This window comes from Podarcis bocagei, assembly GCF_964188305.1.
Source record: "Podarcis bocagei genome assembly, chromosome: 7".
NCBI classification, from domain to species: domain Eukaryota; kingdom Metazoa; phylum Chordata; class Lepidosauria; order Squamata; family Lacertidae; genus Podarcis; species Podarcis bocagei.
Genome location: NC_138132.1, coordinates 8,743,501 through 8,765,628, shown reverse-complemented (window position 1 = coordinate 8,765,628; position 22,128 = coordinate 8,743,501). Strand labels below are relative to the sequence as shown.

At 48.8% G+C, this 22,128-nt stretch overlaps 1 protein-coding gene across 1 annotated transcript in view; it reads left to right on the top strand.

Moving 5' to 3' along the window:
* The first annotated feature begins 503 nt into the window (after window positions 1-503).
* The window catches only part of SLC1A5 (solute carrier family 1 member 5), a 42,392-nt gene continuing 20,767 nt past the window's right edge, over window positions 504-22,128 (top strand). Inside the window, exons 1-2 of the mRNA XM_081200419.1 lie at window positions 504-1,428; window positions 21,629-21,671. Of these exons, the coding sequence (XP_081056545.1) occupies window positions 896-1,428; window positions 21,629-21,671 (576 nt within the window). The 5' untranslated portion in view covers window positions 504-895. The remainder of the gene's footprint in view (window positions 1,429-21,628; window positions 21,672-22,128) is intronic.

The following is a 22,128-nucleotide window of genomic DNA, read 5'->3' as shown; positions in this document are numbered from 1 at the left end:
ATAAACCTGTCCCTGGAGGAGAGAGCTTCCCTCACCCTTTGAATAATATGTTTATAGAAATGTTGTTGTTCACATTAATGACTTTCTGGTATGCGGGGTGGGTAGGCCAGGTAGTTAGTTAGCCTAAGTTAATTAACTCAGAGCTCCGGGGAGGGGGCCTCCTTTTTTGCGCGGTCTAACCGCCGGCTGAGGCAACATCCCTTCGCCCTGAGGTAAAAAGAAGCGCAAAAGGCCTGTTGGGCGGGAAACCGTCAGAGGCTCATTGGGCCGGCCATCCCCACCAATCCCCGCCCATATTTCCCCTCCTGGAGAACATGACGTCAAAGAGACCCCGCCCCCTTCCCCTCCCCGCCGCCGGTTGTAGGGATCACTTTATATCGATCGCGCCCCGCCCATCATGACGTACATCCCCTTCAGCCAACCCGGTGCCGAATTCCATGAGCCACCGCCCACGTCCCCGCCCAGAAGGGGCGTGTCCTCCTCCCAGCAAAGAGAAGAGCCGCATGGGCACTGCCCCGGCACTTCCCGCGTGGCGGAGAGCGGAGCCGGGTCTGTTCAGCGGGGGATCAGGGCGGCCACGTGGAAATCGGAGCCGGCAGTGGCTTAAAGGAACTTCCCTGGGGAGGAGACTGAAGCAGCAGGAGCAGCAGCACGAGGAATCCACTGGATCACGCTTGGCCACCAAGGGAACCCCCCACCTGGTTCCGCGTGGCGCTTATTCCATTGTGCACCAAATCGCATCCTGATTTTGGGAGCTTTACGCGTGGGAACTTGGCCGCAGCTGCAGCTTCTTCCTTAAGAAATTCCTTATTTGGTGCATTTTTACCAGATCTCTTTCCATTTCCGCCCTCCTTTCTTATTTTTTTTTTGTGTGCGTGCTTTTAATTGCTCCGCGATGGCGGCGGAGAAATTCCCCGGCGCCTCCAACGGCAGCATCGGGGCTCCGGCGCACGTCGGAGTGGAGGTCCCCGAGGGCGGCGGCAAGAGCAGCCTGGGCGCGTCCCGCCTGCGGGGCTGCCTGCGAGCCAACCTGCTGGTGCTGCTGACGGTGGCCGGCGTGGTGGCGGGCGTGGTGGTGGGGCTCGGGGTGCGGCAGCTGCCGGGCGGCGGGCTGAGCCGCGTGGACATCCTGCTCTTCTCCTTCCCCGGGGAGCTGCTGCTGCGCTTGCTGAAGATGATCATCTTGCCCCTGGTGGTCTGCAGCCTGGTGGCGGGCGCCGCCAGCCTGGACCCGGCTGCCTTGGGGCGCTTGGGCGGCTGGGCGATGCTCTTCTTCCTGCTCACCACCCTGCTGGCGTCCTCCATCGGCGTCGCCCTGGCCTTCATCATCAAGCCCGGAGAGGGGGCGTCGGCCCCCAAGCTCTTCGGCGACGAGGCGGCCGTGCCCGAGGCCAAGCAAGTGGTCGACTCCTTCCTCGACCTCATCAGGTGAGCGGGGAAGGGGAATTCGGGTTTCTGCAGGCGTCGCATGCTCAGAGGCACTCTTGGAATCGTAGAATTGGAAGGGATCCCCTGCAAAACAGGAACCCTGCGCACAACTGCCCCTGGCTGGGCTCGATCCGTCAACCTTCTGGTTAACAGCCAGACGTACACCTTGTTGTTGTTTTTTCAAAGTATAGCTTGCACTGCATTTTATGCTTTGTACAATTCACATTTCAGCAAACCAAAGCAGTCATGTAACTCTGGAAAGGAGCAATTAATTTTAAAGGGAATATCACCTGTACATCTATGGCCAGAAGGCAGCGACGAAAACCCAGTGCGAGGAACGGGATAGCGCTTCCCCATAGGCACTCCTGTTTGTCCAGTGTTGGTGCTGTCGTCCACCCTCCAGGAGGAACGCCGTCAAGGCTGAACCCTGGGGTAAAGCCACACGTGGCAGGAGCAGTTAACTGCATCTTAATGTGACGCGGTTCGTTTCTGCCACCTAGGCGGATCCTCCTGAGAAAGCCATGTCCCATGAGTAGTGTATTCTGAAAGCGGATAGTCCTGGTTGCTTTGCAGGCTGACTGGCGTGTGAATACCAAAGGCTTTTTTAAGGGCTTTGCATGTTAATCACTAGCCATAAAATCTTGACCATATAGTAGCTCGTGCACTTAACCAAGAGCCATCAAGCCTTACAGTGGGTAGCTAGTTATACAATTTGTAATTTGGATGCATTCAGGGCGCTGTCTCTTTATTGCTTAAAATGCACCAATTCTTGCTCAGATTAAGACTGGGGGGAGAGAAGAGCAACCCCCTTGAGGCTCATATATGAGGTGTGCTGGGGGGGGAAGCTTCTGTGACCCTTAGATCCCTGCCTAAAGCAATAGAGGCTTCCTTTGCAGGGCAGGCGGTTAAAAAAAAGGGTACTGTATTCCAACTACAGTGGTACCTCGGGTTACATACGCTTCAGGTTACAGACTCCGCTAACCCAGAAATAGTGCGTCAGGTTAAGAACGTTGCTTCAGGATGAGAACCGAAATCATGTTCCGGCGGTGCGGCGGCAGCAGGAGGCCCCATTAGCTAAAGTGATGCTTCAGGTTAAGAAGTTCAGGTTAAGAACGGACCTCTGGAACGAATTAAGTACTTAACCCGAGGTACCACTGTATTCCTGTTGGCCAAAATATGCATTACATTAGTGGAAACAGAAGGAGCATGTGTTCATGCGTCTCCTCCCTCTTGTTTGTGGGACATGGCCCTGGAATGTTTCTTTTTTTAAAAAACCCTGGGATGGTGTGTCATGCGAGGACAAACATTGCCTCTCTGTCTTCTCACATTTTCTTGGATCTGTTTATTCCACCCTCCCTGTCACGGATGCCTTTATGAGCTGGAATATAATCCGGTGTAAGAGGATCGCATTTCTCCCAACCAACGGGAAAGCCTCCCCTGCCCCCCTCCAGAGAGCCAGAGAAAAGGTCCGAAATGTCTCAATCCGGGCTAAAATACGCCCTTCCAGAAAGGCCATTGGTCACAGGGTTTTGAGTCCCTCCTCCCCCCCCCCTCCACCGATGGGGGTACAGAATGTTCTAAGATGGTCATCCTGCTCCGTCGTGGCTGTTTTCCTGCTCCCTTCCTGGCAGTTTTTGAAATAATGTCATCCTTCCTGACGAAAATGGAAATTTTGGACGGGTGCAGGCGTGGGAGGCCTGGAATGTGCCGGGATTATGGTGGCGTCTGCATCTTCTTGCTGAATCCAGGGTGGTTGTGGTGGACCTGCCGGCCTTCTCTGGATGGTGTGAAAAGTGTGAAAAATACGTTGGCAGGGCAGAGAGGGCCATGGCAAGGAACAGCTGCTTCTGTTGCAGAGGGATGCGGAGACCTTGCGCCAGGTTTCTCTTCCCCTCATGCCCTCCAGATGTTTTCATCTACAACTCCCTTTGAGGCCCCAACCAGCACAGTGAGTTGTAGTCCAAAGCATCTGGAGTAGCACCAGCTTAAGAGATGGCTGGTACACGGTTTTATTTGGTGGCAGAAAACATCTCATTATGCACAATTGGCTGGCAGCCCCACTTGGAAAAGGAACTTGAAGGTATTGAATTGCCATTTCTGATTATGGGCCACTTTGGCAAAACTAGATGGCGGTCTTAGATTAGTAGTCTTCAACAGATGCAGGCCTTGTATTTGTGGACCCCATTCTTATTCTTTCAGCATACAGTGCTCCTGTTAGAAAGAAACTCGGATATATAAGCTAGGTGCCTTAGACTAAGGTTACAGTCACCAAAATGGAATGTCTAGCGGCCATTTTTGGGCGGCTCTTAAGTCTTATTTTTCCAAGGAAAGCCAGACTGCGGTTGATTCTCAGTTAAACATCTGGCTAATTCAAAGGGCAACCTTGAGCTGGGTTAAGACCTTCGAGAACTTCGAGAAAAGTCACTTGATCCCGAGATAATCTACATATATATTGGCCTATTCCTGATCTCTTCTTCTTAGTAGTGACTGCTCCTTGGCACCCAGGCATCTTCACTTGGTCGCAAGTACAGTGGTACCTCGGGTTAAGAATTTAATTCGTTCTGGAGGTCCGTTCTTAACCTGAGGTACCACTTTAGCTAATGGGGCTCCTTCTGCCGTGCTATTTCTGTTCTCATCCTGAAGCAAAGTTCTTAACCCAAGGTACTATTTCTGGGTTAGCGAAGTCTGTAACCTGAAGCGTCTGTAACCCGAGGTACCACTTTAGTTGAAAGCCAGATGCAAAATGCGCTTGGTTTAAAAGTCCTACGTCTCCATCACTGCTGCTCATCTGCAGGTCAGGAGAGCTGGTGGACTGAAGATGTCGTAACCCAGAGCATGCCAGCTTTGTACTGAGTACCTTGCGGGGTTATAGTCCAAAGATCCATCGACTGGTTAAATGCCTCCCAGGAGTAATAGCAATCACCCAAAAGCCTTTCCCTCTTGGGCTCATCCTGCCAAAGCAGTGCTTTCTTTGAATGCGTCTCCCCTGGGGAGGTGATTCTGGTCCACATTGCAGGTTGCCTTTTATTGAAAATCCTTGCCCCCCCCTGCTGCCCAATGCTAGTTGCGCTGCTGGTTGCTGTGGCAACCATGCAACGCTCATTTCCGCAGGTTTAATGATAGCTGTGCAAAGATAATACGGGACTGTAATCTAATCTCCGGGTCCTCTAGACAGATTTCCTCTTGTGGGAACCTGACAGGCAGAGGGGTGAGCATCTCCTGGGATGCTTGCCGACATCAACACTCACCTGTCAGGTAGTTGTGGCGTGTCCAAGACCTTTGCCAACTGGGCTGGCTTTCTGTTGCAGAGGGTTTTAACAACAACAAAAAGCCCCATAAATGTGCAATTGCTGCAGTCTGTTCCGCTACCTCATTCTGGTCATACACAGGCCAGGTTAGAATTGTTTCGAGGAAGCACAGAAATAGAATATGGAATAGAACAGTCTTTCACAAAAGGACCCAAGTTCAGTCTTTGTATCGCTGGTTAAAAATAGAATCGAGCATCAGGTGATGAAGATGTTTTCTGCCTGAGATCCTGAAGAGCTGCAATATTGGTGTGTTTGTGTCACCACCCCAGATAGAAAATTACGAGAACCACCTTGTTTTTCTTTATCTGACCTGGATCTTGGAAGCACTGGAACATCCTGTCCATGCATAAAGCAGGTTTATTTTTTATCTCATATTCTTTATTGAAAGATACATAATGACATGCAGACAGAGTAAGATAAGACACAAAAAAGAAGAAAGGAAGAAAAGAAATACGTAGTAGAAAACAGAACAGAACAGCAACAGATGTATAAATTACAAGAAAATGTTATTGTAGTTACCCAGACCATAACATAATACAGTATTTATATAACAGATTTTTTTTGGCTACAGAATATTTGAGAACTTGCGTAGAGACCCCTGCTCCCAGCCCAGCCTACCAGCTGGAACTGACACCCCATGTGATGCATGCACAATAGATGACCCAATGTTTTGTGATCATGTGGGTTGTTCTCTTCCAGTTTTCCTCGCACTGTTGCAACCTTTGGGCACCTGGCACGACAAAGCACTTTGCCCGGGCGCTGTGCCCCTGAGACACAAAGTTCCAAGGAGCTGGGGAAAGCTAAGAAATAACAAGAACCAGTTCCCCCACTTCCTCTGCCCAGGCACATGCTCCCAGTCCAGGATCTGTTGCAAGACCGTTTTTCCGCATAGCTTGGAGTTGTGGGTGCCACGTAGAGATAATTTCTACCCTCTCCAAGATGGGAATCTTTTAATTTCAGGGCTGGCTGGGTTTTAACATTCCCCCCCCCGGGGGGGTATAGAAGCCTTTTTATACACCTGCCCATTACCAAATTTGGTATTCTGGTAACCCTTGCCCCCTACTTTCTTCCACCTCCTCCCAAAAAAACCCTTCTGTGCATGTAACAACAACCACAAACTAGACTGTTGCAGGAGAATGTGGATTAGTTGAATTGCCTGCAGGATAATGGGATTTCAGCTCATTTCCACAACCTTTGGGCAGGGGCAGATGGGAGCTGGAATTCAAAACATCTGGAAGGCTCGAAAGCGTTAGCAGGGTGATCTACAGCATCAAGCTATTGCCTCCACAGCATCTACAGCATCAAGCTATTGCCTCCACAAGCAGTGTCTTAATGCCGAAGAGAGAAAATCTAATAAAATTGTACCTTGGCTACCAGTTTACCTTGGTTGCACCTCTTTAGGGTCTCAAACACAGAAGCATTTTGCAGCTCCCATATACAACCACAATTCAAGAAGGACACTGACAAACTGGAACGTGTCCAGAGGAGGGCAACCAAAATGGTCAAAGGCCTGGAAACGATGCCTTATGAGGAACGGCTAAGGGAGCTGGGCATGTTTAGCCTGGAGAAGAGGAGGTTAAGGGGTGATATGATAGCCATGTTCAAATATATAAAAGGATGTCACATAGAGGAGGGAGAAAGGTTGTTTTCTGCTGCTCCAGAGAAGCGGACACGGAGCAATGGAGCCAAACTACAAGAAAGAAGATTCCACCTAAACATTAGGAAGAACTTCCTGACAGTAAGAGCTGTTCGACAGTGGAATTTGCTGCCAAGGAGTGTGGTGGAGTCTCCTACTTTGGAGGTCTTTAAGCAGAGGCTTGACAACCATATGTCAGGAGTGCTCTGATGGTGTTTCCTGCTTGGCAGGGGGTTGGACTCGATGGCCCCTGTGGTCTCTTCCAACTCTATGATTCTATGATTCAGTGTTAGAAATTAGGCAGACGTGTTTTGCGACTGGCGCGGGTCCCATTGCGACCGCGTGGAGGTCTCTGGACGCTGGACTGGGGAAAGCCAACCATCGCATAGAGAAGGATCTGAAATATTTCCCTCGAATCTTGACTTTATTTTGTTCTGGATTGTTTGGCTTGACGTTTCAATGTGCTGTTAAGTCTTTTCGAGATCTGTTCTTTACAGTATAAAGCAGCATAGAAATGGAGTTAAGAATAAGAATAAATTCCACTGTCTTTTAAAAACGAAGGATGCCCAGACGTTTGGTTGTGGTGACTGTAACCTCGGTTTAAGGTGCCGTTTGGCCATTGGTTTATATATCTGAGTTTCTAACACTGCACATGATACATGTGAACTCTGCCTTTGCCAACTTGGTGCCCTCTGGGTATTACAAGTCCCATCACTTGGAGGGCACCCGGTTGAAGATGCCTGGGTGGGAGCTCAACTGCATTCTTTACTGTGTGTGCTCCCCCCCCCCCCGCTTAAAAAAATTGCACCATTTCTAATGCTCTAGCAAGCACAAGCCTTGAGACGGGCAGTTCCCCTGCTTTTATCAATTTACCTGGCATTTCACACAAGTGGGGTAGCTTCCTCTCTCTACCTTTGCTCACTTTTGCTGAGTCAAAGATGTGACCCATGCCCCGCTTTTCCCCTTTGGACCATTTCCAGTTGAAGGAGAGACGATCTCATAAAGACGGTTGCCCTGCCTGCTTGCAAATAGGCTATTGACTTCGCCTTGCCTTAAGACCAGAGAGGTCATGCAGTTTCAATTGTTATATTGGCCACAATCCGATTGGTGCGTCCACCCTCCGAAACAGCTGCTTGCATCACCCTGGTGATAAGCCCAGAAAAACAGTTTAGTTCAGAATTTTGCCAAAATTCTGTATGGGGGAAGCTCTGCTCCCCGTTTCTTTTAGTAATATTTTTTTAATTAACTTTCCCCTAACGTTTTCACATCAAATAGTTTCGTAAATTGACTTCCCACTCCCACTTCAGTTGTGTTTCTTACTCAAACCTTTTCTACGGCACTATATCTTTATTACACAAAGTTTCTCTGTTACAGTTGTTTTGTCATTTTGCTTCTGTTGCTTCTATCTCCTACCCTGACCGCGATTTCGTTTGACTATAGTATTTTTTTTTAATAGTCCAAGAAAGGCCTCCATTCTTCTGCAAAATGTTCATCATTTTGATCTCTTAATTTCCCCGTCAGCTTTGCCATTTCTGCGAAGTCCCTGCTGTTTCTGAGCTCGAACGCTGCAGCTCTTTCAAAATAATTTGCCGCCATCAAATTTGGAAACTTGTCCTTTAAGAGCTTCCAGAAGAGGCGCCCCGATGCAGTCGTACCTTGGTTTTCAAACACCGCAGTTCTCAAACGTTTTGGCTTCCAAACGCCGTAAACCCGGAAGTGACTGTTCCCGTTTGCGAACTATTTTGGGAAGCCAAATGTCCCAGCGGGGCTTCCGATTGGCTGCCGAAGCTTCCTGCAGTGAATCAGAAGCTGCACTTTGGTTTCTGAACATTTTGGAAGTCGAATGGACTTCTGGAACAGATTCCGTTCGACTTCCAAGCTACAGCTGTAGTCCGTTGCATCAGAAGCGGCGGAGTTAAGAGATGCATGGAGTTAAAATTTCTGCAAATAAAGTTACTTTGGCCTTGGGTTCACTTTCGGTCTAAGCTGGTGATAAAGCAGAATAATAGAATTGTCACTTGTGCTTTTGATAAGCTTGAGCTCCAGGAGAGCTAAACCCCTTGCTATACGAGGCAGAGATGGGAGGGAGAGCTTTATTAATTCTGACATTGAGCTTGAGCTGGGTTAGTCCTCTGCCTCTGCCACTTTGGGGGAACAAAGAGGGTGTCTTTCAGGTTGACCTCAATCTGGGGCTCCCCGTTTGTGGGTGGAGCCGTACCGACTGATTACTGCTGTGGGTGGAAATCCAGTTTTCTGCTGTGACCTTCCAGAACCTGGGGTAATGCTGAGCAACTCTGAATCAAGGCATTGTGGACGGATGGAGCAAGCTGGCAGCGGTGACGTAAAGGCCTCTGGCTGCAGAGAAACAGGATCTTTCCGGGGGCAGAGAAGACCGCTCAGCGAAAGGGGTGGGTTTCGCCAGGCATTCCTGGGAGCAGGAATGCTTTTGGGAGATCCTAACACAGCCTAGTGCCCTCTGGTGCAGCTGGCTGAGAACGATGGGAGTTGTACCCTAAAAACATTTGCAGAGCAACAAGTTGATGAAGACTGTGATAGAACTCTTTCCCCCACATGTCTCTGGAAGGGTCGTGGTTTTGGGGTGGTTTTTTTTGCATACAATAAAGACAGTGGACGCTCGGGTCGCGAATGTGATCTGTGCGGGTTGCGCTTCTGCGCATGCGCAAAGCACGATTTAGCGCTTCTGCGCATGCATGACCGCCGAAACCTGGAAGTAACCCATTCCGGTACTTCCGGGTTTTGGTGGTCTGTAACCCGAAAAAACGCAACCTGAAGTGTCTGAAACCCGAGGTATGACTGTATCAGAAAATGGAATGCTGTACACATACCGGTTTAAGAGTTGCTGAGTCACCACACAACAAAAGTTGCTGAGTCACGCTCAAAGGAAGGCCCTTTAAGAAGATAAGTTTTCGGTTGCTGCCTAAAGGCAAGAATGCTTGGGGCTTGCTTAATTTCAGCCGGGAGCTGATTCCAGAGAACTGGAGCTGCCGTTCTCCCGGAAAACTGTATTGTTACACCCAAATTTGGTGAACAACGCTGTGCTTTGCCCTCCAAGTCAGAACCAGGGCATTGGTTCATCTTGCTTATGCTGACTGGCAGCTTTCCCCCTCTCCATCCTTACATGGAAATAGCACAGACTGACCTTGGGACCTTTTTGCATTTAATTTCTCTGCTCTCCCACTGAGCTCTGGGACTTCCCTAAAGAGGCATGTCCCACTGCTTCTCTTGCACAGCAGCCTTGAACTTGCAACCTTCAGTGGCTCTGAGCAGCCGGCCGGCCTCCAGCTGGCGAATTGTGCCTCTGTTTTCCATTTGGGAGGCAAGCAGCAAACTCCCTTCCCGAACCTGGAAATTGGATTGAACTGGAGTGTATTTGGGGGTGAAGGGAGCAGCAGGCGAGCCTGAGGCTGGGTGCTGGTGCTCAAGCCATGGTTGTAGCTGTTGCATTTGAATTCCACTAGACTTTTGAAAACCCTGTCTTTGGTGGGTTGTGTCAGCCTCCAATGGCCAAGTCCTTTTCTTGCTGAGCTTAAAGGTAAAGGTAACCATTAGGTCCAGTCGTGGCCCAAGACTCTGGAGTTGTGGCGCTCATCTCGCTTTACTGGCCGAGGGAGCCGGCGTACAGCTTCCGGGTCATGTGGCCAGCCGTTTACCTTCCCACTGGAGCGGTACCTATTTATCTACTTGCACTTTGTTTTGCTTTCGAACTGCTAGGTTGGCAGGAGCTGGGACCGAGCAACGGGAGCTCAATTCGAACTGCCAACCTTCTGATCGGCAAGTCCTAGGCTCTGTGGTTTAACCCACAGCACCACCCACGTCCCTGAGCTTATGTACCCCCTAATCCACATTCAGTAGAGCACGAGGCTGTCAGTCTCAGGGTTGTGGGTTTGAGCCCCACATTGGGCAAAAGATTCCTGCATTGCAGGGGGTTAGTCTAGATGATCGTTTGTGGTCCCTTCCAACTCTGCAATTCTATGTTTATCTTGCCCATAACAGACATAGTGGCCCATTCACAGAAGCAGTCAGAAGATGACCACGTGGTCATCGGAGGACAGGCTATTCCACTTCTTAGAATTGTGAGATCCGGCTGGCCTTCTGCGAACACAATAATAAATCGAGCGTCCTTTGCCTACGGTGTTTTGTTTTTTTAGACAAACGGCAAATGGTTCTTGAGAATACCATGAGAATTCAGGAAAGGCAGAGTGGTCCATTTTCCTCTCGTTGTTCGCAATGTGTCATCACCTCTCATTTCTCTCCTCCCCCCAAAGAAAAATTGGTTTTCCAGACCATCAGGCTCTTTTTAAAACAGATAGGCAGAGAACACCTTGCTGAACTTCATCAACCCTGGGAATAAACCTCTCTGCTTATTTCCAGACAGTTCACTACCACGAGATCCTTGCGGTGGCGATGATTTTTACACGCAGAGTCAGAAGTGCCTGTAGTTTATGAGTTGCATGGAATCCTGAGTCATGAGAGCTGACATTTAAACATCTGCCATTAGAGGGAAGGTGCTTCGAAAAGAGATGGGAGCTAATTCAGAGAGCTTTGTGCAGGGGGTATTTTGCGCAGGGTCTTCCAGCAATTCGGCTGCTTATAATGGAGCTTGGGCACTGTCGCGGTAGGGAAGGAGAGACAGTTTGCAACGATGCTTTCGTGCAGTTATTTCTGTACACCGTCTGTTTCTTTGACTCGGTTCTTTCTGAAAAGGGGGTGGGACAAGGATAGTTTTGTCCTCCTAAATCTGATGCAACATGCGGCGGGTATTGAGTTTCCTTGCTGATGTCGTGAGGTTGGGTTTTTTGTGTGTTTCCCCCCTAAAAAAAAGAGAGCTAAAGAACAGTTCATTTAGGCTAAAAAGATGACTTATTTCTGGGCTGAGAGCAAAAGGAAAATTCCAAATTCCTGAGAATTAGGGGTGGGTGGAAACCCTCAAGAGCCCCAGGTGGCACTCAGCCAAGTCTTACTATGAATTGAAATGAATGGGCCTAACTTAGTCATGCTCATGAAGTTAAAAGCATCTACTCTGTGTAAAGGGACGCGGGTGGCGCTGTGGGTAAAACCTCAGTGCCTAGGACTTGCTGATCATAAGGTCGGCGGTTCGAATCCCCGCGGCGGGGTGAGCTCCCATCTTTCGGTCCCAGCTCCTGCCCACCTACCAGTTCGAAAGCACCCCTGAGTGCAAGTAGATAAATAGGGACCGCTTACTAGCGGGAAGGTAAACGGCGTTTCCGTGTGCTGCGCTGGTGCCGGCTCGCCAGAGCAGCTTCGTCACGCTGGCCACGTGACCCGGAAGTGTCTCCGGATAGCGGTGGCCCCCGGCCTCTTAAGTGAGATGGGAGCACAACCCTTGAGTCGGACACGACTGGCCCGTACGGGCAGGGGTACCTTTACCTTTACCTTTTACTCTGTGTAAAATTTAGTTGAACACGCACCCTATTTTTTAGATCGGGGGTCCAAAATCCTGGGAGCCCCAAGCTGACATGTAAGTCTAAGAAGCTTACATGTGCACCACAGAATGCATTCAGACCTTGGAAGTCAAACCCCTTGCCAGTCGAATGTGTTGGCTCCTGAACGTCGCAAACCCGGAAGTGATTGTTCCGGCTTGCAAATGTTCTTTGAAACCTGAACGTCCGTCGTGGCTTCCGATTGGCTGCAGGAGCTTCCTGCAGCCAATCGGAAGCCACGCCTTGGTTCCCGAACGTTTTGGAAGTCGAACGGACTTCCGGAATGGATTCTGTTTGACTTCTGAGATATCACTGTACCCTGTGCACAGAAGAATACCTGTTGAGGCTTAGAGACTCCCCCCCCCCCCAAAAGGCAAAAGCCTTACACTGCCCCTCCTGGCGCAAAAGGAGATGGGAACCCTCAAACATTTAGGATAAAAACCACCTCCCAGTTACAAGAAAATGAACAGGGGTGGCTGGGAACAGAGGCCTTGACAGACATTGGGGGGTGCTATCTTGTGGGCTGCGTGGACCCCAGTTTTATAGTATGGCTATGGCATTTATTCGTGCAAAGGGGTTGGACTAGATCTTTGGGACCCCTTCCAACTATGATTCTATGGAAAGCGTAATGCTGGTGGTCAACAAAAGAGGTTTAAAGACTGTCTCAAGACAAATCTAAAACAGTGTAGTACTGTATAAACACCGACAACTGGGAAACACTGGCCTGTGAGCGCTCCAGTTGGAGAACAGCCTTTACCAAAGGTGTCATGGACTTTGAAGACACTCGAACTCAGAACGCAAGGGAGAAACGTGCTCAGAGGAAGGCACGCTTGGCAAATCCACACTGTCATCAACTCCCGCCCGGGAACCAATGTCCGCACTGTGGAAGGACGCGTGGGTCCAGAATTGGCCTCTACAGTCACTTACGGACTCCTTGTTAAAACTGTGTTTATGGAAGACAATCTTACTTGGCTATGGGTGATTGCCAAAGATGATTCTGTGATCTAAACCAGCGTTTCTTAAATGAGTCTTATACTGAGGACTGCTTCTCTCTTGCTTGGTGTCTTTGGGTTCCTGAGCTTTCTAAAATGATAGTCATTACACGGGAGGGCGCTTGGAAGGTTTTGGAATTCAAACCTTTCTGCTGTTTGTCCTTTGTGGCCACAGTCTAACAAAGATGTACTTGTTCTGGGCTGGGGCGGAAGAGGTGATTTTGGAGAGCATGTGCCAGGAGTTTCTTCGGAGAAGCTGCCTCAGACATTGCTGGCTTTATGCAGGCATAACCACGGTCAAATGCAAACCGCTTTAAATTGTGGTTCCCCATGTCGGTTGATTACCAGCCTTCAGCCACGGTTCAGGCATACGGCTTAACCATGGTTAAAGCAAGGGGAACCGTGTCTGTTTTGCTAGTGATTGAGACGTCCAAATCTGGATGGACGAGCTGGAATGCCTGAGATCCCAGAATGTGGAATTGGTGAGATTCAAGGGGATATAAAAACCACAGAAAGGGGGCAGAGCGGGTGGCACTACTTTAAATCGTCTTTCTCCAACCTGGTGCCCTCCAAACTTTTGAACTGCTGTTCCCACCAGTCCTAGTCAACAAGGCCAATAGGGGTTTGTAGCCTAAAACATTTGGGAGGCATGTGGAAAGGTTAATGGAGGCATTGGGAGCAATAATTTGGAAGACTTGTTGTTTAGTCGTGTCCGACTCTTCGTGACCCCATGGACCAGAGCATGCCAGGCACTTTTGTCTTCCATTGCCTCCCGCAGTTTAGTCAAACTCATGCTGGTAGCTTCGAGAACACTGTCCAACCATCTCGTCCTCTGTCGTCCCCTTCTCCTTGTGCCCTCCATCTTTCCCAACATCAGGGTCTTTCCCAGGGAGTCTTCTCTTCTCATGAGGTGGCCAAAGTCTTGGAGCCTCAGCTTCAGGATCTGTCCTTCCAGTGAGCACTCAAGGCTGATTTCCTTCAGAATGGAGAGGTTTGATCTTCTTGCAGTCCATGGGACTCTCAAGAGTCTCCTTCAGCACCAGAATTCAAAAGCATCAATTCTTCAGCGATCAGCCTTCTTTGTGGTCCAGCTCTCACTTCCATACATCACTACTGGGAAAACCATAGCTTTTACTATACGGACCTTTGTTGGCAAGGCGATGTCTCTACTTTTTAAGATGGTTGGAAGACTTACGCAGGAGCAAATGGAGTTAGTTTTGTCCTCTTCCCTAAAGCTGTAAGGGTGATAACTGAGGAGGAGAAAGAAGCTCAGGAGATTGCTGGAAGAGGAAATGGAAGACTTCATCCCAGGGTAAATAGCTGCTCAGTTATAATAACAGACAACATTTCAGATACGATTGTGCCTTTCAGAAAGAGATAAGAAGAGACTCAACCCTTCATTCAATAATGAGCACTGTGCAGAGCAGGGCCGTAACTTGCCTTTCTCAAACCTGACATACCTGCAAGTAGAAAATAGCCTGGTTGGTGCAGAACAATCGCCTTGGGTTTCCGAACAAAGAATTTCTCATAAATGGAGGCATGAGATAAAAGGGAGCGACGAGTTGGGAAGGTCAAATTCCTTTAGGTGGTGGCTCAGATTCACTGTAAGAGAGGTTCAGATGAAATCTCCATGTGGGTTGTATCCAGCTATGTTAGACGTACAGTGGTGCCCCGCAAGACGAATGCCTCGCAAGATGGAAAACTTGCTAGACGAAAGAGTTTTCCCTTTTGGAGGTGCTTCGCAAAACGAATTTCCTATGGGCTTGCTTCGCAAGACGACAATGTCTTGCGAGTTCCTGCTGGTTTTTTTCCCTCCCCCCCCCCCTTTTCTAAGCCGCTAAGCCGCTTATCAGCTGATCCGATAAGCCGCTAATAGCGCTAATCCGCTAATCCTTCAATGGGCTTGCTTCGCAAGACGAAAAAACCGCTAGACGAAGAGAATCACAGAACGGATTCTTTTCGTCTTGCGAGGCACCACTGTACATACATATATCAGTGTTCGAAATTAGCCGGGCGCCAGTCGCATTTTGCCTGGTTGAAGTCAGCTGGTGTGCTGGGCACTGAAGCTGCAAAAGATACCTCACTGGTTTTCTTTCTGATCTGGTATCCAGTTTCTCCCCTTTTGTGTTTCTCAGTAATATCCCCCCCCATTAAAATAAAATAAATCCATCTTATCATAGGATGCTTCTGTTAAGTGCTTTGCGGGAACTGTGATATCTCACCCTGGCATCTTCGCAGCTTTCAGTCAATGTAACGGCACAGTTCTCTGCATAATTTTTTTGCATCTTGTAAGTTTAGCGTCTAGTGCTGCACCCATGGGTGGCCACCCATGTCTTCCAAGCATGAAACAGAATGGCGCGTGTTCCGCAGATCAGTACACAGAGTTCTGAGAAGTTTGATCGTGGTCTGATAACCCGTTTGCCTGTGGTTGATATGCTGCAGTTTTGTTTTTATGTGAAATAAATAAAAATAAGGTTATATATATATATATAATATGTTCATAACTGCATATATAAACCGCATGTCTGAAACCCCACAGAAAAAGTCCTGAAAGCATTTTGTCCCTCCCACATTGACCTCAAATATTTCACTGCTAGGTCAAAGGAAAATGGAAAAGCCTCCCCATTGTCTTTTCCTTCACAAATCCTGTCCTAAGGGTATGTCTGTGTATGAATAGGGTGAACCAGTGACCTGGCTCAGGAATAAGTATTTATCGTTACAAAAGACTGGCCAGGCTCCCCAGAGTATCCAACCATTAACGGGTAACCTGTCAGATGAGATAAACAAGGCACTCGGATTTCTGCTGTAGACCGCCTTTTCTGTGATGTAGGTATGATGTATGGAGGGGTGGTCTTGAGCTCCAGGGCAGGGAATTTAAAATGTCTATATAAGGGCAGGCACACCTTGGTTCTTTCCTGTGTGCAAGGGGAGCACCCTGTTGCAACAGTTCAATAAAGATCAGGCTTATCAGCTGTTTTGCTTCTCAATATTCTCTGGTTGGCCTCTGTTCTTTTCTCTGATCAATGGAGAACCTGCAAAGGACTCTATAAGGGCTCTTGTGCTCCCAATAAGGAAATAAGGGCAGATTTTTGTTTATTACACATGACAGCCATGAAGAATTGAAAAATTATGTTTCGGACGTGAGGCCTTGGCCCACTAATGCTCTTCTCGTGTGGGGTGGGGTCCGCCAATGTGGCGCACCCGACAGAACGTCCTGTGAAAGGTCTTAGTAAATTCTCCCCCCTGAAATCCACAGCAGGCGAGAGTCCATCACACTTGCCTCTCAGTTCCCGAGGTTCGGCCTCTCCTTCTCAGGAACATCTCTCCCTGAAACATGCCCACATTTCTCTTGAGGCCAGGATTTGACATGCCCACCCGCTCATCTGAGCTGAGGAGAGGTTGCAGAGCGCTTCTCTGTGCGCAAACATGGCAGTGGCTCACGCAGGTGCGTTTCCCCCACTGTTTAATACAGTGGTGCCTCGCAAGACGAAATTAATTCGTTCCGCGAGTTTTTTCATCTAGCGAATTTTTCGTCTTGCGAAGCACTAAATCCCATAGGAATGCATTGAAATCCAATTAATGCATTCCTATGGTCAAAAAAAGTCCAAACAAAGCCAAATTTGGTACAACAAGAGTTTATTAAGTGCTCTTTAAAGTCACACATACTGTAAAGAGCATTTCAAAAATTGAAGGAACAATAAATTAAGTTTCTAAACATGACAGAAAAACATTTAATAATCAACAAAGTGTACAGTACATTTTCTAAGACTCTGGGGGACCACTCGAAGAAGATTCCTCTTCCACTCTTTGCTTCTTGCTCCCCCTCCTCAACTGTTCCCCCAGCCACCCACCACACAGAAATTCAAATCCAGATTTTTTTTATAAAAAAAACAGCAGAGTGGCCCAATGGTCACAGAAAATCATAAAAATGCAGAAAAAAACACAGAACACAGAAACACAGAAAAAAGCTTCCAGATTCTTGCAAACCCCTCACCAACACCAAGTCCTAGAATTCCAAACACCCCCCCCCAAAAAAAAAAGTTTTAAAAGTTTAAAAGAAGTTTTGGAAAAGCTTCAAAAATCACCAAAAACCTCAAAAAAGGCTACCACACCGCGTTCTATGAGTTGCTCCTCGAAGTCAAGTTGCAACTGTATTAACGGTGTTAAGAAAAAGGAAACAAACTTGCAAGACGTTTTCGTTTTTCGTCTTGCAAAGCAAGCCCATAGGGAAATTCATCTTGCGAAGCAGCTCAAAAAACGGAAAACCCTTTCGTCTTGCGAGGCATTCGTCTTGCGGGGCACCACTGTATGGGCATGGGGCGCACCCACATCCTTTTGTGGCCCTCTTTTCTGCATTTTTAGATGGGGCGGCCATTTTGTGACATGCAGCGGCCCCCTCCCCAAATGGCACCCATTTTGCCACTTTCTCAAAATTCCAAATGCTCCCACCGGCCCCCCAGAATGGGAAGGGCTGCTCCTTCCTTGCAGTAAATTTGGAAGGGCACGGGAGTGAAAAAGTCCACTAAAAGCAGGATTGTTGGCGCTGGGAAAGAGCGGTGTGAGGGAAAGCGAAGAGATCTAGCAAAGAAGGAAATGGGGGGCGGGGAGAGAGAAAAGGAGACGCTTAAAAGCTTGAAAGAAACTGCCACAGCCATCTGACATAATGGCTTTAACCAACATAGTTGACCTGGGAAGCAATAAATTTGTCTGCCCCAGTAGCCAGTCACTGTTTCCCAGCCTGGCCTACCTCGCACGGTCATTGTGGGCCGGCTGATAATTTAATTTATGCTAATATTGTTCAATTATGGGTTAGGTTCCTTCAATTTATGAAGTAATGATGCACTTTTATGCTCCGCAAGTCTCGAGTGATGGGTGCCCAGCTCTCCTCACACCCCATAGCAAACCACTATTGCATCTGGCGTCCCAAAAGACAGCTAAATAGCCTTTGGGCGCCAGGTTTAACAGCCCACCTCTTTATGGAGGCTACAGGAGGCTATTTAACCTTGTTATTTCTGTCTCTGGTCCTGATCTGGATTGTTTCCTGCTTCTCTTTGCTTTCCACCGCTCCTGATTTGATTATAGGGTGCTGATTTGATTGCTCTTCCTCTGCTGATGGGTTGATGTTTTGGCTCCTTGTAGTGAGCCGCACCTGTTGAATTCCAGCCTGTCAGGTGGCTATTGAAATAGTGCCACTGTATTCTGCTCTGGTCAGACCTCACCTGGAGTACTGTGTCCAGTTCTGGGCACCACAATTCAAGAAGGACACTGACAAACTGGAACGTGTCCAGAGGAAGGCAACCAAAATGGTCAAAGGCCTGGAAACGATGCCTTATGAGGAACGGCTAAGGGAGCTGGGCATGTTTAGCCTGGAGAAGAGGAGGTTAAGGGGTGATATGATAGCCATGTTCAAATATATAAAAGGATGTAATATAGAGGAGGGAGAAAGGTTGTTTTCTGCTGCTCCAGAGAAGCGGACACGGAGCAATGGCTCCAAACTACAAGAAAGAAGATTCCACCTAAGCATTAGGAAGAACTTCCTGACAGTAAGAGCTGTTTGACAGTGGAATTTGCTGCCAAGGAGTGTGGTGGAGTCTCCTCCTTTGGAGGTCTTTAAGCAGAGGCTTGACAACCATATGTCAGGAGTGCTCTGATGGTGTTTCCTGCTTGGCAGGGGGTTGGACTCGATGGCCCTTGTGGTCTCTTCCAACTCTAGGATTCTATGATTCTGTTCTATGATTCTATGAAAAACGATGGAGAAATAACAATGCTGGCAATGTGGATTGCTGCGCCTTGATTTTGTTTTCATTGTGCCGGGGTGAGTGGGGTGGAGCTTGTGCTGAAATAGAATTTGGGGTGCAGGGAGACGGAACAATTTGCTGCATCCAAATAACTGCATCCGAAGTCACTTGTTCCAAATAGCAGAAGACATCTGAAGACAGCCCTGGTTAGGGAAGCTTTTAATGTTTAATAGATTATTGTATTTTAATATTCTGTTGGAAGCCGCCCAGAGTGGCTGGGGAAACCCAGCCAGATGGGCAGGGAATTAATAATAATAATAATAATTATTATTATAGCAGGACGAGTTGGGAAAGTGAGGGGCTGGTCCCTGTGGGCTGGGGGGGGGCTTCTCTTTGATCTGACATGCCACTCCCTGGGCCCCCCTTTCTGTGCTGCAAGAGGATAAAATACGGCTGCCCCCCTAAGTGCTGACGGGGTCTCCACTCTCCAAATTGGGTCAGTATTCTGCTCTATGGAGCCAGCCACTCGCTCCCGGGATTGGAGTCTTAATCTTGCTTGTGCTGCCCAGTTAATCCTCTGGCAGTTCCAAGCCCTGAATTGATGGCGTGTGGAGAAAAGTGGCGACCAGAGGGGATTAGGGTGCGGGGAAATTCAGGAGCCTAGTGAGCAAAGGTGAAGACTGTGATATCCGATCTATCCAGGAGTTACGGCAATGGAGCAGGTTATTCTCGGCCAAGGCTCGGATGACCTAGTGAGGCGGGGAGAATGGCGGTACACAGGCTCTGAAATGAACTGTAGGTTGTGAGCGAAGTGAGTGACTCAGCCTGGAAGACCCCTTGGGGCATGGGCTTTCTGGGTAGCCCTACACTGGCAAAAAAATGTGGGCATAATAAGCACACTGGCACATAATAATAATAAATTTTATTTATACCCCACCCTCACCAGCCAAGACCAGGCTCAGGGCGGCTAACACCAGGTATAAAAACAATTCATTAAAATACAACTTAAAAACAAGATTAAAATACAGCATTAAAATTCAGCCTTTTCAGTAGGAACTCAAATCAAAAACTTTCTGGGGACGAAAACGTCAAATCTTCACCAAGGCCGACTATCCAGACTGGTCCTACGTGGGCCAGAAAAAAGCCAGCGAAGTCCCCAAAGAGGAGTTCCATCACAGAAGGAAAAAGGAAAGAGGGGGAGGGGATCAAGTTGATTCCAAGCCAAAGGCCAGGCGGAACAACTCTGCTTTATAGGCCCTGCGGAAAGAAATCAGATCCTGCAGGGCCCTGGTCTCATGAGGCAGAGCGTTCCACCAGGGCAGAGCCAGTGTTGTTCAATTATGGGTTAAGTTCCTACAATTTATGAAGTAATGATGCACTTTTATGCTCCTCAGCTCTTGAGTGATGGCTGCCCAGCTCTCCTCATATCCCGTAGCAAAAGCCCTGGCTCTGGTTGAGGCTAATCTGACTTCCTTAGGGCCCGGGACCTCTAGGGTGTTGCTATTTATGGACCTTAAGGTCCTCCACGGCGCATACCGGGAGAAGCGATCCCGTAGGACACAGGGGAAACTGTGATCCCATATCTTTGCTGCCTTATGGGAAATCTTTGGGAGAAGAAAAGGCTTAGGAGGAATCCCTGCACAAATCCGGAGGGGGGTCCCTAAGGCAGTTGGGTGGTGCCTTGCATTCCTCCTTCAGGCAACTCTTGCAGCCAGGCTGGGGCCAAACGTCTTGTTCTGCTTTCCTTTGGCCACATCAGTGGGACCGAGAGGGGAGTCTTGTTGTCTTGGCAGCCCAGCCCAGGGCCTCCAGATACTCTGCCCAGGCTTGCATCCCAGGGAGGTCACTTCCGTGCTGCTAATGCAGTAGTTGACTTCACTCTCAGAGGCGCACTCCATTGTGTCTCAAGACCGATGGATGCTACCTGGAAGGACCTGGTTAACAAGCAATGAAAACAGCATACTGGAATAAAAGGAACCGCTCTGGTTTGACCCAGTGGAGCCCGGACATTCCTATGAGAGGCAGCGTGGTGTAGTGGTTAATGTTGGGCTAGGACCTGGGAGGCCAGGGTTCGAATCCCCACTCAGGCATGAAGCTCACTGGGTGACCTTGGGCCAGTCAGTGTCTCTCAGCCTAACCTACCTCACAGGTTGTTGTAGGGATTCATTGAGGAGAAGGGAGAACCACGTACATCGTCTTGAACTCCTTGGGAGAAAAGGTCTCATTATGTAGCTAATGAAATAAAATTATTGCATTTGGGGAAGTGTTATGGAGGTAGCGTCCTGGAGAGCTCTGTAGGAGACTGGTGTTTTTGTCACCATCATCGACCTCGTGGTCATCTGCCAGGGAGGAGTTGGAATTTGCTTGCAGGCAAATCAGCCTTGCAAATGAGTCTCCAAAAACCGCAAGGCCAAATGCATGCGTGCGTACACACACACAATGTTTACAAGCTTTGCCACCGATACGCAAGAGCTAGTCAACGCTTCTGTGTGTATGTGTGGATTTTCAGCTTCTGCTGATTTGTGTGCTTTGGTCTCGATAACAGTTTTTGGGAGCACCCTTTAAGTTGGGAGAAGTTATTTTTGGAGGTCTGCAACTAGTGCATGGGGGGGGGGGGCAAATTGTGGGACCCTCCAGATTAGCCTTTCTCAACCTGTGGGTCCCCAGATATTGTTGAACTACAACTCCCATCACCCCTAGCTAGCAAGGCCAGAGCTCAGGGATGATGGGAGTCGTAGTCCAACAACATCTGGGGACCCACAGGTTGAGAACCACTGCTCCAGATGCTTCCATCAGCCACAGTCAACATGGCCAGTTGTTAGGGAGAATGATGAGTCCAGCAACATCTGGAGTACCACAGAAGGGCCACCCTTGAACCCCTAGCTGACTTTGGGGTGTATGCAGGATACTAAAAATAGAAACTGCTGAGGGCGAAGGTTGGACTTGGGCTACAGGGGGTTGGGGAATGTGAAGAGGGTGGGTTGAGAGTACCCTGTCGATTGAGAGAGGCTATTTCCCTCTGGAACCCTGTTTTTCATGTTTGTTTTTCTCTTTTTCCACGCAGGAACATCTTCCCTTCCAACTTGGTGTCAGCTGCATTCCGATCGGTGAGTTGCTTAACTCCTCCCAACCTCCACCTCCCCCACAATTCCCCCCCCCCATTGAACCCAAGGCAGGCAGTGCTGGATTTTGCACCAAACACTACCTCGCACGAAGCAAAGCATTTGGGTACTTGTGATGCCAGAAGGGGCTTTCACTATCAATTGATTGGCGTTTTCTAACAAAGCTTGACCATTTGCATTGTGGGCTCTTAAGGGGGGCCCGCTGGATGGGGCCAGTAGCCCATCTAGGCCCACATCCTGTTCTCAGTGGCCAACTAGATGCCTGGAAACAGGATTCAGGCACCAGAGCGCTCTCCGTCTGGTGGCTTCCTGCGACTGGTATTCAGAAGCTGTGGAGGCAGAGCCTAGCCATGGATAGTGGCCCTCCATGAATTTGCCAAATCCTTTTCTAAAGTCTTCCCGCTTGGTGGCCCTCACTGACTCCTGTGGGCAGTGGAGACCA